At 44.2% G+C, this 19,565-nt stretch overlaps 1 protein-coding gene across 1 annotated transcript in view; it reads right to left on the bottom strand.

Annotated features, from left to right (window-relative positions):
• Positions 1–5,232: 5,232 nt before the first annotated feature.
• ABI3 (ABI family member 3) overlaps positions 5,233–19,565 on the bottom strand; it is a 47,908-nt gene continuing 33,575 nt past the window's right edge. The window contains exons 7-9 of the mRNA XM_089674485.1: positions 12,225–12,332; positions 10,111–10,218; positions 5,233–8,815 (exon numbers count right to left, since the gene is read on the bottom strand). Of these exons, the coding sequence (XP_089530611.1) occupies positions 8,754–8,815; positions 10,111–10,218; positions 12,225–12,332 (278 nt within the window). The 3' untranslated portion in view covers positions 5,233–8,753. The remainder of the gene's footprint in view (positions 8,816–10,110; positions 10,219–12,224; positions 12,333–19,565) is intronic.

Here is a 19,565-nt window from a genome sequence, read left to right as displayed (position 1 = left end):
GCATATATTAGGCAGCAAGTGCTTACGTGCAGCACAGTGGCTAAATGGTTAGTACTTCCGCCTAACAGTACTAGGGTTGTTGGTTTGAATCCCAACCACGGTACCACCTGCCTGAAGTTTGCATGTTCTCCCTGTGCCTGCATGGGTTTCTTTTGGGTACTCCGGTTTCCTCCCACGCTCCAAAGACATGCTGGTAGGTGAATTGACTCCTGTCTAAATTTGGCCCTAGTATGTGTATGTATGAATGTAAGTTAGGGACCTTAGATTGTACGCCCCTTGAGGGTTAGTAAATGATGTGAATATATATGTAAAGTGCTGCATAAATTGACTGCACTATAAAAGTACCTGAAATAAAGAAATAAGTGAACATGTTGTGCTGAAACTTAGAAGCAGAAAAAATGGGCAAATGTAAGGATTTGGGCGAATTTGGCAAGGTACGAATTGTAAAGGCTGGACCAGGGGTATTGAATTAAAATTCACAAAGTTTGATCAGTAAAATTTTCTTCTAGTAGGGGTTCTGAATTGAATGTTTGTGTGATGACTCGGATACTTCACATCACGATCCGCCTCCTCTTATATCAAAATCCCGTTCTTACAACAGTTTCCTCAGTCCCGCCTGCATATCACACCCCCCCCTATTACACTGCAGTTTCCCCTTTACAATAGTTTTCTCAGACCCCAATTACATCACCTTTCTCTACACCCCCTTCACAGTAGAATTCTGCACCCCCTTCACATCACACCCCCATTTTTCACAGCAACCATCCCCCCCACAGTAGTGTCCTCTGCCTCTCTTCACATTACCCTCCCCCCAGCACTGCTCCCCTTCGCATATCCCCCACACCACTGCGCCCCTTCACATATCCCCCACACCACTGTCCCCCTTCACATCACCCACCCACACACAGTCATGTCCTCTGCCTCCATTACATCACCTCCCCCAGAGCACTACCCCTTCACATCACCCCCACAGTAGTGTCCTCCTCTGCCCCCTTCTTATAACCCCCCCACAGTAGTTCTCACTACCCCTTCACCTTGCATCCTGCCCCCCCATCCCTCAAAACCAAATCTTCTCCCCCCTTCACTCACAAGTACACACAGCAGAGATTCAGAGGCAGGACAGCTCTGGAACAAGTACGGGAGGCACAGCAGCACTGGATGGAGGGCGGGGGTGGGATTGGGATCTGCCAGAGTTAACTTTTCACATTAACAAGCTAGTGATTTGTTGGTAGAACTGCCCTGGATCCTAGCAACCAATCACCTGCTGGTTAACTTAAATTAATTCGGTCAGCTCCCAATCACACGTTCCATCCAGTGTTGCTGTGTCTCCTGCTCTCCATCCAGAACCATCTTGCCTCCTGTTCTCTGTTCTGCTGTGAGAATATGAAGGCTGATGGAAAGAATTGGCTCTCAAGTGGTGTTACTGCGGTGGTCCGGATGGAACAGTGACTCAGTCCAGATCCGAACCGTGGCCTGCCATTTAGTGATGCCTGGACTAGATGAATGGGTCAGTGCAAATCCAAAACTGCAGCTCTTGTGGGATGTTTCCGGTCTGTGGTGATCAGGACCTTCTAAAAATGGTCCAAGGAAGGAAAACCAGTGAACTGGCAGCAGGGTCATTGGAGGCCAAGGCTCACTGATGCACATAGGGAGTTAAGGCTGGTCTGTGTTGTTTGATCCAATAGAAGAGTTACTGTAGCTCTATTTGCTGAAAACGTTCATGCTGGTTCTGATAGAAAGGTGCCAGAACACACAGTACATTGCAGTTTGCTGTGTATGGGGCTGTGTAGCTGCACACGGGTCAGAGTGCCCTTGCTGACCCATGTCCACAGCTAAGCACACCTACAATAGATAAGTGAGCAGAACTGGACCACAGAGCAATGGAAGAAGGTGACTTGGTCTGACGAATCATGGTTTCTTTTAGATCATGTGGATGGCTGGGTGCATGTGCTTCACCCACCAGGCACCAGGTTGCACTATGGGAAGAAGAAAAGCTGGTGGAGGCAGAGTGATGCTTTGGGCAATGTTCTGCTGGGAAACCTTGGGTCCCACCATTCATGTGGATTTTACTTTGACACATACCACCTACCTAAACATTGTTGCTTACCAAGTACATCCTTTCATGGAAACAGAGTTCCCTGATGGCAGTGACTCCTTTCAGCAGGATAATGCACCCTGCCACAATGTAAAAATGGTTCAAAAATATTTTAGAGACACAACTAATCCAACGTGTTGACTATGCCTCCAAATGCTTCAGATCTCAATCCAATCGAGTTTTAGGGTAAGGAGAAGTATGTCTGAAAAAAGCAATGGATCACGTTATGAAGGTGTCACTATGGTTGCACAATGGAAAAGTGCACTTGAAAGCCATAATTAACACCACAAAACATTGTTTATTCCTACAGAATGAGTTGTTTTTTTACACCGGACTTATGTTATCTCATCAGTTTAGGTGTGAATAGTGTTGAATTGCGTTTTTCTCTCTAAGCATAAATAAGGGTGCCAATGACCCAGAAAGAAGAAGGACATCCAAACATAGAATAAGGATCAAGAGAAACACCCAAGATAGAGCTGCCCGGCTCAGCATTTTAAATGAAGACATAACTAATTGTGTCAGTTACACAATGCCTCTGGATTCAGTGCCTTTGGGTGTACTTAGCTCTGATATAACACACCTTGGGTCTTGTGCAAACATCTACATTCCAAAATTGACACGTGGACTCTTCTGATCTTTATCCAACACTAGCATTCTTGACTCACACATTGATTACAATATGCCTAATTATGTAGTGGCTGGGCTAGCGGCACCTTTAATACCAGGATACCTTTATCTGCTCCTACTATGCAGATTTTACCTTTACAAATGTTTAGCATTGTTATTATGATTATGTCTCTATAGACATGTTATTGCTAAAAATAATCACCACATATTATTTGTCTAGCAAAAGCAGTAATAATATAGTATTGTTTTTTCTTTGTGTGTGTGCTTTGGCTTGTAAAATTTGCTCTCTGCTGCAGCACAATGCAGAGCCAGGTCACAGTTCTCTCACTGGAGAGTCGGACCCCTGTTCTCGCACTAGAGAGCCGGACCCATGTTCTCGCACTGGAAGCCAGACCCCTGTTCTCGCACTGGAGAGCCGGACCCCTGTTCTCGCACTGGAGAGCCGGACCCCTGTTCTCGCACTGGAGAGCCAGACCTCTGTTCTCACACTGGAGAGCCGGACCCCTGTTCTTGCGCTGGAGAGCCAGACCTCTGTTCTCACGCTAGAGAGCCAGACCTCTGTTCTCACACTGGAGAGCGAGACCTCTGTTCTCACACTGGAGAGCCAGACCTCTGTTCTCACACTGGAGAGCCAGACCTCTGTTCTCACACTGGAGAGCCAGACCTCTGTTCTCACACTGGAGAGCCAGACCTCTGTTCTCACACTGGAGAGCCAGACCTCTGTTCTCACACTGGAGAGCCAGACCTCTGTTCTCACACTGGAGAGCCAGACCTCTGTTCTCACACTGGAGAGCCAGACCTCTGTTCTCACACTGGAGAGCCAGACCTCTGTTCTCACACTGGAGAGCCAGACCGCTGTTCTCACACTGGAGAGCCGGACCCCTGTTCTTGCACTGGAGAGCCAGACCTCTGTTCTCACGCTAGAGAGCCAGACCTCTGTTCTTACACCGGAGAGCCAGACCTCTGTTCTCACACTGGAGAGCCGAGCCGTTGTTCTCACACTGGAGAGCTGGGCCATTGTTCTCACATTGGAAAGCTGGTCTGCTGTTCTCACACTGGAGAGCCGGACGGCTGTTTTCACACTGGAGACTTGGGCTGCTATTCTAATGCTGAAAAGCCAGGTTGTTGTTCTCACAATGAAGAGCCAGACTGCTATTCTCACACTGGAGAGCTGGACCGCTGTTCTCACACTGGAGAGCCGGACCTCTGTTCTCACACTGGAGAGCCGGACCGCTGTTCTCACAATGGAGAGCCGGACCTCTGTTCTCACACTGGAGAGCCGGACCGCTGTTCTCACAATGGAGAGCCGGACCGCTGTTCTCACACTGGAGAACCAGACCATTGTTCTCACACTGGAGAACCAGGCCATTGTTCTCACACTGGAGAGCCAGACCGCTGTTCTTACACTGGAGAACCAGGCCATTGTTCTCACACTGGAGAGCCAGACCGCTGTTCTTACACTGGAGAACCAGGCCATTGTTCTCACACTGGAGAGCCAGACCGCTGTTCTTACACTGGAGAACCAGGCCATTGTTCTCACACTGGAGAGCCAGGCCATTGTTCTCACACTGGAGAGCAGGGCCATTGTTCTCACACTGAAGAGCCAGGCCATTCTTCTCACACTGGAGAGCCGGGCCATTGTTCTCACACTGGAGAGTCGGGCCACTGCTCTCACAAAAAGTGTGTATTCCTTCCACAATCCAAAAACATTGTTATAGGTTCTGGCTCTTGTGTGTCCGTAAGGAACATTAAACTGTAAGCTCCTTTGGCTGTAGGGACTATAAGTAACAAAATATGTACTTTATAAAACACAGTAAAGGTGGATATAGATGACTCAGTTTTTTTTTACAACCAGCAAGATGGCGGATCGAAAAAGAAAAAAAGATTCCTGCATCCACACAAGCAAGGTGGATAGAGAAGATTGCTTTCTGACAGCAGTAATCCTCTGGGCAACAGAGATTTTCCAACATTTGTGTTCCTCAAAAGTCAATCTAACGGTCAACTTGTAATGAATGGGGACAGACATAGATGGATCAAAATTTGGCAGGTCCCCACTGACCCATCTATGGTCAGCTTTACACTTTAAGACATTCTGTGATCTTACAAGGAATATTATTACATGTCATAGTGTTGCTTGAGATGTAATTTTAGCATGTCTTAGGTACTATTGCAACATATTCTTGATCTTACTAGCTCACGGGTGTCAAACTGGCAGCCCTCCAGCTGTTGCCAAACTATAAGTCCCATGAGGCATTGCAAGATTGACAGTTACAAGCATTACTCCCAAAGGCAGAGGCATGATGGGACTTGTAGTTTTGCAACAGCTGGAGGGCCTCCAGTTTGACACCCATGCGCTGAGTTGTTGATTTGTTTGATTTTATGGTACGTAATTCCCAATGTACAGATAACTAGCATTAGACCCTTCAGACCCTTCAGCATTAGACCCTTCAGATCTACATATGTAATAAAATATTGATAACACATACAGCAAACAAAAACCAAAGTAAAAATGTGAAACACACATAAAAAATACTTTTATTTAAATGTTACAAAACTATCTCAAAGCAACATCACTGAAAACATGATGCCAAAATGTCCTTTTGCTTTAAAGTTGATTTATAGACCAAACAGCTAAATATATAGTTAAAATAAGTCTATAGGATTTCTTCACCTTGCAAAGGTTCTTTAATTCTGTCCAGCTGATCCTGTCACCCCTGCCAGACATCACAGCTGGATTTTTCAGATTATATTGCAGTTAAGTACATAGCCAGCCCCAGTCTGTGATTGCACAATGAAGGAGAGGAAGCACACTGATGTGAGGGTCAAGACTTTCATTCACCAAAGGTCTTTTACCTTCTAACCCTTCCTCCTTCCAACTCCACAATCAGAAAATGTGTTTTTATTTACAATTCTTTTTATTTTCCCCAGTCCTGCCTTCCACCACCTGGTCTCTGGTCTTGCAGCCTCCTGGAAGACCTAGGTGACATCTCCCAGGAGGCTGCAGCACCAGTGATATGGAGTGACTGGTGGATGGACCCAGTGCACGTTATCAGGAGCTAGCTGCTTGAATCCAAATAATGAATATTTACACCAGGACCAAAGTAAAAAGTCCAGGACTATCCCATATTTTATAATAAAGCTTACATGCTTGGAGTCTAACATCTCTCTTTCCAACCAGGCTTTTGCAGAACATTTTATGATTGTGCACTGCATAGGATGGGAGGTATGCGTTATTGCAGTTTACTGAACTCTGAAAAAACGAAACATACAGAATCTGTCTGTCAAGGTTAGGAGTTAGGCTCAGAGGCCAGACGTTATAGCAGTAGAGAGGCTCCCACTGACCAGCAGGATAAGTATACAAGCAGGTCATTTTGGCAGATGACACGGGCTCACCCAAGGCTCTGGGTCTAAGCACTAACTGGTATTCACCAGAGCTCCTGATGGTGCAGATGGATATTGCTGCAAGTTAGTAGCAGATCGTAGTCCGCAGGATCACCCAACCAGGAGGTGAGCAAGGTTACAGGTTGAGATCAAGCAGAAGTATAGTTGAGCAACAATTCAAAGGTCAGCAACGAATGGTAGTGGAGCAGCAGAAGTGACAAGAGCTAGATTCCTGCACCCACTGGAGAGAGCACAATAATGTGTCAAACAGAAAGTGCAAAGGCATGGCTTCAATAAGAAGTTCATGGGAGGAGCAAGGAGTTCAAGGTTCAACAGAAACAAGTTTGAAGGCAAGATTGTCCAAAGAATTGTCCAGGGAGCAACACGGCATCTCAGGTGGCTCAGCAAGAACAGATACCGTCTGGACATATGTGTGGACACAGCAGAAGTTGCAGGTTCCGATCCTGGTCCTGATAGTGTCTCAGATTCTACATGAGAACCTTTACCTCTAAACTGTGATAATTGGGATATAGTCTAGAGCCCTATTGCCTATGCACAAGCAGCAGATTGGCAGAGGGGTGCCAGGTGCTGGAATGCTCTGTGTTCTGGCAACAAAAAAAGGACTGTACTGTCAAGTGGAGTCTCAGCATGCGGAGGTGAAAGAGAGTGGTGGGAGTGTGTGATCAAGTAAGTGATCACCAATGCAGGGGGGGTGGGGGTTGTTAACTTTCATTGCCACTGCCCAACAATGTGTGGGAAGGGGGTGGGCATGGGGGAGTGAGTAACTGTCACTGCCATGACCAACGATGGTGGAGGGGCATTAGCTTTTACTACCATTACAGGGGTAAGAGGGGGTGTTAACTTTCACTTCCAAGACCACTAGTCCACCAATGTGTATGGCAAGGGGGTAAATTCCCCTGTTACTGAACACCAATGTGTGTGGTGTGGGGTGGGGGATAAATTTCCCTGCCACTGACCGCCATTGCAGGGGGGTGGGAGGAATACATTTCTCTGAGAGTGGCCACCAATGTGGGGTGGAAGTGAGGGTTGATAGTACTGACACAATGTTGGGGTTATTATTTCAGCTACTGACACCAGTGTTGAGGGTTATTATTGCGTCCACTGACATGAATGCTCGGGGTATTATTGTATCCATTGACACCAATGTTGGGGATTATTACTATGTCCAATAACACCAATATTGAGGGTTAATATTGCATCCACTGACACCAATATTGGGGGTTGTTATTGCGTCCACTGACACTAATGTTGTGGGTTATTATTGCATCCACTGACACCAATGTTGGGGGATATTATTGCATTAACGGACACCAATGTTTGGAGTTATTATTGAATCCACTGGCATGAATTCTGGGGGTTATTATTGCATCCACTGACACCAGTGTCGAGGGCTATTATTGTGTCTACTAATATGAATGCTTGCCGTTATTGCTGTATCCACTGACACCAATGTTGGGGTTGTTACTATGTCCACTGATGCCAATGTTGAGAGTTATTATTGCATCCACTGACACCAATGTTGAGAGTTATTATTGCATCCACTGGCATGAATTCTTGGGGTTATTATTGCATCCACTGACACCAATGTTGAGGGTTATTATTGCATCCACTGACACCAATGTTGAGAGTTATTATTGCATCCACTTGCATGAATTCTCGGGGTTATTATTGCATCCACTGACACCAATGTTGAGGGTTATTATTGCATCCATGGACACCAATTTGGGGATTAATATTGCGCCCATTGACACCAATGATGGGGGATACCGTTGCACTCACTAACACCAATGGTGGGGGTATTATTACTGCCACTGACAGCAGTGCTGAGGTTATTGTACTCCAACTTCTTCAGCGTGCATTGCGATATGCTACAAACAAATGTATGAGGACTGGGATTTTTGTGCTTTGAGGTGCCTTATAGCCTATTCATTTTGAATGGGCTGTCTAACTTGCACCTCAATTAAAAAAAATGCTCTGCTATTGTGAAACCCTGTGGAGTTGTTGAAGGCCACACCTGAAACCCTCTAGTAAATTCAGTTGACCACCACTGGTCTACAATGTCCAGTGAGGACAATCAGGGGTTTATTTACTAAAATTGGTTCACCCAGAATCTCATGCACTTCTGCATAGAAACCAATCAGCTTACAGGTTTTATTGCTAAAGCCTAATTGAACAAACAGAGGTTATAAGCTGATTGGCTACCATGCAAAGCTGCACCAGATTCTTAGTGAACCAGCTTTAGTAGATAAACCCATCAGGGTCTAAAAGGGTCCCTACTGTGCAAGCACACAAATCAAGCATTTGGCCTTTCCTAGTCACTCAACGTCATGTATATTCCACCGTAACTTTTCTCTGGCTGGATCATGATTAAAATAAGTGAAACATTAATCCAGGCCCACTCATTCTTGGCTGGATCATGACTACATAAAATGAGGAAAACGGTGCAAAATGAGGACCAACAGTCTATCTGATATATAATAATGTCTACCCATTCATCATATTTCTATTTCCATAGCAGTAAAAACAACTCTTCAAAGTCTTGAAATGCGCTTGGTGTAGGAAAAAGAGAAACAGAAAGACGTCTGCCCTTTGTACCCCCTCCTGGAGTACTTCTGAGAAATCTCTGTGTCTAGAAGTCTGGAGGAGGAGGAAGGTCATCCAGAGGAGGAGGACATGGTGGGACATCAGGAGCTGTACAATGAACAGAGATAGTCAGACTGGCTGCTTATACACAGCAACACACAATGAAACATTGATAATAATGATCTACTTATAGGACCTCCTTTATACAAGAGAACCGTCTTTGCTGGATGTAGTAACAATCCCTAATAATAAACCCTAAGAATGAACTTCTCTTAGTTAATCCCATTTGTTCTCCTAACCCCTTACCATTGCTTTCCCTCCTGGTCCCTTAAGAGGATCTGAAGGCTGCGAGAAGGCAGGCTTTCTGTTCGTGTGATTGGCTGTCACAGTGGTCACATGTTTGGAAGCTCCCATTTCTAAACTGCCATGGGGGGGGTGGTATAGGCAGGCTTTCTGATCATGTGAATGGCTGTGACAATGGTCACATGTTTGGAGCTGTTTGTGACAGCTCGATTGATGTACTGGGAGTGCGCAGTGAGTGTGCAGAGAAAAAAACACTCCCCATGAACACAGAGGTATGGTGACTCGGCAACAAAGCCCATATATGCGCATTGCAGGTTAAATAAACCGTTGTCAGTGTTTTGTTATATCTGTTGATTATTGCAAAAAATACCTTCTGATCCTGCCAGAAATTTAGTGAGCTGCAAACTTCCTGTGCTCTCTGCCTATGCTGACTGTTATCAGTTACATTGTTCTCAACGCTCTCCGAGGACTTTGTTCATGGCTTTAGATATACTTTAAAGGGTGCCTATACTGAGATAAATAAGGAGGCTGCCACTGCTGGCTTCTCCTTAAAAAGCTAATTGCCTGTCAGTCATTTCCACCCAACGGCTTCAGTACCTTTTGAGTCGCTCACTCGTAACAAGGGGGCATTTCTGAAGTTCTGAACTTGCTTGCTGCATTGGAATTCTGAATTCTGATTCAGTGACTCAAAAAGTGCTCAAACTTTAGCAGCCAGGCAACTAACATTTTTAGGATGGTATCCTCCATATATGTCTGCAGTTTTTAGGAACTTGTCTGTCATTCTGATCCTCTGGCTTTGAAACCTTCTCAATCATTAAAGAGGAACAAGGAAAGAGACCAAAGATTTTGGATGTCTCTTTTGGTCTGCTTGTTCCAACTCAGGAACTCAAAAACCATAGAAACCAGAGGATCACATTGACAGCCAAAAAAAAAAAAATCTATATTTTTTTTGTTATGCAGCCTGACTGCATAGCAAGTAAAAACCCAAGGCTTCAAACAGGCTTTTTTTTTTAAAAAAAAACTTTATCACATGTATCCTAGACCTCCAATCATTATAAAGTACATTTGAATTATTCAACGTTGGTTAAAATCCTGCATACCATTTCCAGATGGCCAATAGGAATCCGTTATTCCATATTCAGGGGCGGGAGGTGGAGGCAGAAAATCATCAATATACTCTGCAGATGGGTAGTTGGACAACTGAGAACCTGGAAAAAGAGGAATTTTGTTAGTCAGTGATGGATACCACAAACACCTAAAACTGAAGCTGGTATCAACCTCTTGTACAACACAACTGGATGGTGAGAAGACGTTCAACACTGAGCTGCTCCTCCTTTCACTGTCCAGTTGCAGTGTCAGGACAAGGATCTGAACCCAGGACCTCTGCTGCATCTGGCAATAGCTCTTGCTGAGTCACCTGAGATACTGGGCAGCAGCCTGTCTGAACCTTTGTCCTGTAGCTTGTTTTTGGAGAACCTTTCTCCTCTAATGAATTGGAAGAGCCATGCCTTTGATCTTCCTGTTTGCCATATATTTGTGCTCTCCCCAGCTGATATCTTGCTCCTTTGAATACCTGTATCAGTCTTTATCTCCACTACCACTCATTACTGACCTTCTGCTTGATCCCAACCTGCAACCAGGACAAGGATCTGAACCCAAGACCTCTGCTGCATCTGGCAATAGCCTTTCTTGCTGAGCCACCTGAGATACTGGGCAGCATCCTGTCTGAACCTTTGTCCTGTAGCTTGCTTTTGGTGAACCTTTCGCCTCTCATGAACTGGAAGAGCCATGCCTTTGATCTTCCTATTTGCCATATATTTGTGCTCTCCCCAGCTGATATCTTGCTCCTCTGAATACCTGTATCAGTCTTTACCTCCACTACCACTCATTACCGACCTTCTGCTTGATCCCATCCTGCAACCACCTCTTACTGACCTTTTCCTTGTTCCTCGACTATTCGTCCACGTGATCCCAACTTGCAGCCACTTATAACCAACCTTTGGCTTGTTTATTGACTATGCTTCTGCTTGATCCTTAACTGCTATATCTGCTACTGGACCCCAGCTTGCTCCACTCTTGGTGGGGCGATCCTGAGGACCACAACCTGGACACTCAGCAAAACCCATCTCTACCATCAGAAGTTCTGTTGAATACGGGTTAATGCTTAGACCACTGCACCTGAGCCTTCTGCCAGGGTGACCTGCTTGTGTACTTATCCAGCTGGTCGGTGGAAGCCGCTCTACTGCTGTAGCTACCGGTCTCTGAGCCTGATCCCTGTCCATGACACACAGGCTGGGGAGAGTCCAGAAAGACCTGAGCTCAGAGGAATGGGTTGAATGATGTGGCCGTCAAGTTGAGGCCACTTCAGGTGGCAGAAAAGAGTGCTGTGGAGGAAATCCCTGGATTAAAAGTAAGTATTGCATCAAAACCTGTGTTTTCTTTTTATCGCTTAATATATTATATGCTATCATTTAGAGATTGGATAAAGGTTAGGTGTTCTATATTACTTTGGGTTGTTAAATAGAGCATTGTATAGTGGTCTATACATCAGCTCAAAGAGAGGGACAACTGAGGAGAAAAGAGGGACAATGGGGCTCCAAAAGATGGGAGATCTATCTATCTATCTATCTATCTATCTATCTATCTATCTATCTATCTATCTATCTATCTATCTATGTACTGTATCTATCTATCTATCTATCTATCTATCTATCTATCTATCTATCTATCTATCTATGTACTGTATCTATCTATCTATCTATCTATCTATCTATCTATCTATCTATCTATCTATCTATCTATCTATCTATCTCTATCTATCTATCTATCTATCTATCTCTATCTATCTATCTATCTATCTATCTATCTATCTATCTATCTATCTATCTATCTATCTATCTATCTATCTATGTACTGTATCTATCTATCTATCTATCTATCTATCTATCTATCTATCTATCTATCTATCTATCTATCTATCTATCTATCTATCTATCTATCTATCTATCTATCTATCCATCACTCTATCTATCTATCTATCTATCTATCTATCTATCTATCTATCTATCTATCTATCTATCTATCTATCTATCTATCTATCTGTCTATCTATCTATCTATCTATCATCCATCCATCTTTACATTCTATCTAACCTGTCTGCCGGACAGTTGGATTGCATATGAATAAATGAGATGTAGGTTGGTGTATCTCATACCATTTACTTTGGGCCAACATGTATCTGTCATTGCATAATCAAGAGCAGGAGGTGGAGGGAGAAAATCATCAGTATATTCTGTAGGTGAGAACTGGAAGAACCGGGAATCTGAAAAAAAAAAGGAAAAACTCTTTTAACAAATCTTCACAAATGGTGTCCATGTTCATCTGCTCCCTCAAACCTTCCTGGGATTATCCTTCCTTGGGCTCCACAGTTCAACAGGTCCAACTTGATACTCATACGCCTGTATTGGTGGACTATGTTGGATGCAAAATGCACAATGAAATCAGACATATGCTGGTGCTGGTAAAGAGACACTAGACTTCACTCGCTCCCTTCATATGTACACATTCTAATAGCACATTGTACGCACTCTTTTAGTTACCACCTTACCAGGGGCGGACTGACCATTTGGAAACTCGGGCGCTGCCCGGGGGCCCCATGAGATGCCCCTGGTACCTTTTTCATAGGCTTTTTTTGAGTTTGGGCAAGGACACAGGGGCTCCATGATCCCCTATTGCCCGGGGGCCCCATGAGTTGCCAGTCTGCCCCTGCACCTTACTATTATATATGTTAAGAAACCAATCAAATCTCTCTAATAACATGTATATGAACATGTGTCCATCTACAGCACCAACGTGTTTCACCTCACTAAGGCATTATGGTTGAACTGGCTGGACTTTTGTCTTTTTTCAGCCAGACTAACTATGTAATTAACCTGTGAGTGGTGTAAAATGCATTGGAATGGGAGGTTGACAGACAGGACTATATGTTGTGAATCCTCTATTTAATATTTTAAAGCTGGTTTTACATTGATAACGGCATCATGTGCGTCCCTTTCATTTATACATGACATCCAATATAAGGTTTTTATGCGTGTACTGCTTGTATTGTGTTACTGTAAAAATGTAAAATAAAGTATATTAAAACATGTTTTTAAAGGAGGTAGAGAAAGGTGTACCACTCTTCGCCACATCTCAGACCCTGTAGTTACTATGAAGCTGGAAAATGTAATTCAGGTGCTGCATAAACACTACATGCCAGATCTGCTTCCTAATACAAGGTAGAATTTTTTTTTTAAATATGCAGCGCTTTATTTTTTATAGGAAGGTCTTGAGACAAATTAAGTTGAATGACTTTCTAAATGTATTACATAAATGCAGAAGTTGCTCCATCAGTGTTTAGGATGGTTTGTCAACATGGCTATCAAATATTGCCATCTAGTGTATAAATTGCAGAATGCGGGCGTGAAGGAAGAGCCTTCTCTTGTTACTATTAATGTAATGTGAAATCTTTCCGGGCATTTATTTTATTTATTTATTACAGGTAATTATATAGCGCTGTTTATAGATTGTTATAAACACATTTTTTTTTCAATAAAAGCTATAGAAATCTGAATATTTACAAGACTTGAGATTTATACGCTAAGTACGTGAGTAAATTGACATGGAGGTATGTGGACCTATTTAATAACAGCAAAGAGTAGTGTCTCACAAAAATATTGATACATTATATATTTTACATTATCTAATTTTATTAAACTGACATCAATGGTGTAAGAGCAGGGGTCTCTGGTGACCACAACTGTTCTTCAGGTGCCTGCATGACCTTCCATATCACATATAGAGGCTCTATTACTGTCTAGTACACAGACCACCAAAGTAAGGGACATTTTCCCAATGACCACCATTGTAAGGAGCATCCTTCCCACTGACCACCAATATAAGGAGCATTCTTCCCACTGACCACCAATGTAAGGAGCATTCTTCTCACTGACCACCAATGTAAGGAGCATTCTTCCCACTGACCACCAATGCAAGGAGCATTCTTCCCACTGACCACCAATGTAAGAGACATTCTTCCCACTGACCATCAATGTAAGGAGCATTCTTCCCACTGACCACCAATGTAAGGAGTATTCTTCTCACTGACCACCAATGTAAGGAGCATTCTTCCCACTGACCACCAATGCAAGGAGCATTCTTCCCACTGACCACCAATGTAAGAGACATTCTTCCCACTGACCATCAATGTAAGGAGCATTCTTCTCACTGACCACCAATGTAAGGAGCATTCTTCCCACTGACCACCAATGCAAGGAGCATTCTTCCCACTGACCACCAATGTAAGAGACATTCTTCCCACTGACCACCAATGCAAGGAGCATTCTTCCCACTGATCACCAATGTAAGGAGCATTCTTCCCACTGACCACCAATGTAAGGAGCATTATTCCCACTGACCACCCATGTAAGTGACATTGTACACACTGTCCACCAATGTAAGGGGCATTCTTCCTACTGATCATAATCTAAAGGACATTCTTCGCACTGACCACCAATGCAAGGAGCATTCTTCCTACTGACCACCAATATAAGGGACATTCTACCCACTGGCTACCTGTGTAAGGGGCCATTCTTCCTATTGACCACCAATGTAAAGGGCATTCTTCCCATTGACCACCAATGTAGAGTGCATTCTTCCCACTGACCACCAATGTAAAGTGTATTCTTTCCACTGACCATAATCTAAAGGACATTCTTGCCACTGACCACCAATATAAGGGACATTCTGCCCACTGTCCACGTATGTAAGGGGCCATTCTTCCTATTGACCACCAATGTTCAGGGCATTCTTCCCATTGACCACCAATGTAAAGTGCATTTTTCCCATTGACCACCAATATAAAGTGTATTATTCCCACTGACCATAATCTAAAGGACATTCTTCCCACTGACCACCTATGTAAGAGACATTCTTCCAACAGACCACCAATGTAATGACCATGCTTTACACTGACCTCCAATGTAAGGGTCATTCTTCCCACTGACCACCACTGTAAGGACCATTTTTCCCACTGAATACCAATGTAAGGGGCATCCTTCCCTTTAACCACCAATGTAAAGTGCATTCTTCGCACTGACCACATATCTAAGGGACATTCTTCCCCCTGACCACCTATCATAAATCACAATCATCCAAATGACATCCAATGTTTAAAGCATTATTCCCATTCATCACCAGTCTAATGAACTGTGAGTTGCAGACGTAGTAATTATTGGTGGGGGTTCCCTGAGACCTGAAAGTGATTTTAGGGGTTCCTCTATGTGAAATGGTTGGTTTAGAAGAGACATCCTACAGACTTAGGGTGGATTTGTAGGGGGTCAGACTACTTTGATGCGCCCTCTCATTCAACACAAAAATATACAATTCCCCTCTGGTGATGTGAAATGAACTGAGTGCAGCAATTTGAAGGACCCAACAACAATGGTGGGAGCACTTTGCAGCACATACTGTGACTATAAGTAAAATATACTGTAGAAGAGGAACAGACCTAGGACAATCTTAGCCCACCGCTCACATGTCTACAAGCCTGTGTACATTGATGAATGTAATCAAGTTGGTTATGTTCCAGAAGACTACACTTGGACGAGGCTCTGGGCACAAGAAGAACTAGACTCAATCTCCGCATCACCCCTGCTGACATCTGATTGATATTCTGGATAAAAAACCCAATAATGTACATTTCTAACTCCACATATAGGCTTTAGCTCAGGTATCCCTATACAGGTAACAAGGTTTACAATATCCTGGTATTCTAACATTGATACTTAGGGTTCCCCCCTCCACACCAGACCTCCAACTTCTCTAGTGGACATTCTTCTTGGAACACAAATACTGTATATTACGCTCATTTGTAGCATTTCTTATTAGCTGGGTCCTAGAGCCAACTCCTACGGGTCATTTTCTCACATATCTCACATGGATCCCTTTCTTCTCTATATTTATCTTGGATTGTTAAAGCCTCTTTTATTGCAACCAAAATTATTTTCTGACTCATGCATGAGAACTGTTGGAGTGTTCATTCCTAGCTTTTCAGGTGGCAATGGATTTTATGGAATGTTCCAAGGTCCTCCTAACATTCTTGCGGGCTGCTCCCAAACAAAGGAGGGTCTCTAACCTACACAGCTAATAGGAAAATTTGGCAACCGTTTGCTTTATTACGTCTTCCCCACCGGCTAGCTCCCAATTGGTTGTGGGAGGAGTACGGTGCATGCATTGATCTTCAGACAATCCACCAAGCAGGTCAAAGGATGTATGTAGAAGTAGACAGTCTACCTTTGCAGAAGTCCCCATATGCCCCACTATGTTGTGTTTAGCACAGCACTAGTTCTGTTCCAGTGTACACTTCCACTCACATTGCTTCTCTTTGTAGTTAGGATCCTAAGGAATATACATGGCTTAAATAGTGCATATGAGAGCTTTAGGGTCACAAAGACCTCCAAATTCAAAAATGCTTGCCCTTCTAAATATTAATGTCCACCCATCCCCCTCCTTTTCAGAATCATGCCTACTGCTACATGGCACCTCCAACAAGAGAATACTATAAAATATATATAAAATTTGTTGGTATAACACCTCAGGTAGAACACAGCCCCCGCCCCCTTCCTGCAACCTCATCATATACCTGTAGGCCCAAAAGACCACTGCCATCTTTCTTCAGGCATCATCCAAGGTCAGCATGCCCTCAAGATCACCATTTGTAATATAACTGAAGGCTAAACTGGAAAAACATTTTCTTTTTTTGTTTAGAGTGGAAATGGATTACAATAGAGGTCTGCAAACTTTATATACAAAAGGCCAGTTTATTGTCTTTCAGACTTTAGGGGGGGCCGGACTGTGGACAATGGGATTAGAAAATGTCCCAGTATCAGTGGGAGCAAACAATGCCCCATTTTTGGTGCTAATGAGAGGAACTGTGCCCCATCGTTGTGTCACTGGGCAATCGTGCTCCATTATTAATGTCATTGGGAGCAATTGTGCAGTATATTGCACAGTATATCTGGGGACACCGGATATAGTGAATGCAGGGTCCGGGGAGAGCGGATATAGTGAAGGCAGGGTTCGGGAAGACCGGATTTAGTGAATGCAGGGTCCGGGGAGACCAGATATAGTGAATGCAGGGTCCGGGGAGACCAGATATAGTGAATGCAGGGTCCGGGGAGATCAGATATAGTGAATGCAGGGTCCGGGGAGACCGGATATAGTGGATGCAGGGTCCGGGGAGACCGGATATAGTGGATGCAGGGTCCGGGGAGACCGGATATAGTGGATGCAGGGTCCGGGGAGATCGGATATAGTGAATGCAGGATCCGGGGAGACCAGATATAGTGAATGCAGGGTCCGGGGAGACCAGATATAGTGAATGCAGGGTCCGGGGAAACCAGATATAGTGATAGCAGGGTCCGGGGAGACCAGATATAGTAAATGCAGGGTCCGGGGAGACCAGGTATAGTGATTGCAGGGTCCGGGGAGACCAGATATAGTGAATGCAGGGTCCGGGGAGACCAGATATAGTGAATGCAGGGTCCGGGGAGACCAGATATAGTGAATGCAGGGTCCGGGGAGACCGGATATAGTGAATGCAGGGTCCGGGGAGACCGGATATAGTGAATGCAGGGTCCGGGGAGACCGGATATAGTGAATGCTGGGTCCGGGGGAGACCGGATATAGTGAATTCAGGGTCTGGGGTTTAATAATACATTAAAGCAAGAAATTATATTAAAATAATACAATCACGTTCCTTAATATACAAACATCTGTACAATATGATTGTCCATTAATGCAGAGATCTCCAAACTTTCTAAACAAAGGGCCAGTTTTTTGTGCTTCAGACTTTAGGGGGGCCGGGCTGTGCCCAGTGGCAGTGGAAATTTTCCTGGCATCAGTGGGTGTAAACATCGCCACATCGGGTATTAAGAATAGTGCCCCATCGTTGGTATCATTGGAAGGAATATTGCCCCATTGTTGATGTCATTGGGCAGAAAAGTGTCTCATATCAGTGAGAAGAATAGTGCCCCAAGGGCCAGATAAATGCAAGCAAAGGGCCACATCTGGCCCCAGGGCTGCAGTTTTTAGACCACTGCTGCATTAATGCATGTCTATAGTCCAGGGGTGGGCAACTGTGGCCCTCCAGCTGTTGTAGAACTACAAGTCCCATGAGGCATTGCAAAACTGACAGTTACAAGCATGACTCCCAAAGGCAGAGGCATGATGGGACTTGTAGTTCACCAACAGCTGGAGGGCCACAGTTGCTCACCCCTGCTATAGTCCATTAATTTATGCAACAGTCACTTAGCCACATCACCGCTAGATGTCACTAATCCTCCAGCTTTCACTAAGAACCCATCGGCTACATCTGTCACTTTGTGAAATATAAAATCTGCATTAAATGGATATTATCTTCATTTCATTTTTCAGGTTTTTTTATGTGTGATATACTTAGACATAAAATCCTGTAATCCCCTATGAACATTTGTCTGTCTGGGGCTATCCTCACTGTATCACATCCCAAAATCAATGCATCTTCTCTAATGAATGAAGTCATAACTATACTGATCACCACCTCCTACCAGAATGGAGACGTGTACAACAGGAAACAGGCTGAAATTTCCAAACTTCTCCACTAAAATGAGAATTTTCCTTTTAGACCATTTGTACTGCACTGATGGCTTGTCAACCTAGGCATCATTGGTATCCAATATCTGTAATTGCCTATGGATTCATCGGAGTTGGATGGACTGGGATCCATCCTTTTTGGCCTTCATGGTTTCCTGGAGCATGGTGGTGAGGCCCATGCTCAGGTCAGGCTAAGCTTGACTTTTCAGGCAGGCTGAGTATGCCACTAGCCCATAAATGAAATATTTTGTTAATTTCTGGCATATAACACTTATGCTTCTTCTGCATTGCTTTACACCATCATTCACATCACTTTCTGTCCTCAGAAGAGCTCATGTTCAGATGTCCTTCACACAATGATACACATACTCTCATATAGCAAGCCTGATAAGAAAGGGAGGCAATGAAGCCACATGTATGTTTTTTGATTGTGGGAGGAAGTGGTGTGCCACTTAAAGCACAATTAAACCCTCAGCATTTTAGCACATTGAGCACAATAAAAAAAAATCCCCATGTGACGGACCACTTGGCACCCCGCCTGGATGTTTCCGTCAGAGAACTGCTTCTTAAACGCTGGGACACAAGACCAAGGTATTATAGCTGAGCATTGCACCCAAGGACTAGATGCAGGGGTGGACTGACAACTCATGAGGGCCCCCGGCAATAGGAAATCATGGGGCCCCTGTGTCCTAGCCAACACTCAAACCACACCCAAAAAAGCCTATGAAAGGTATCAGGGGCATCTCATGGGGCCCCTTACTGACCCCAGGCCCTCGGGCAATGCCTAAGTGCTCGAATGGTCAGCCTGCCCCTGACTAGATGACACTAGCTTAGGTGCAACAAGGAACTGTTTATTGAATAGAAATACAGGTTTTTATACACT

The sequence above is a fragment of the Staurois parvus genome, unplaced genomic scaffold, assembly GCF_062004578.1.
Source record: "Staurois parvus isolate SC_StPar_1 unplaced genomic scaffold, SC_StPar_1.0 ptg000151l, whole genome shotgun sequence".
In the NCBI taxonomy this organism is placed as follows: Eukaryota; Metazoa; Chordata; class Amphibia; order Anura; family Ranidae; genus Staurois; species Staurois parvus.
This window is presented reverse-complemented; position numbering and strand designations above follow the sequence as displayed.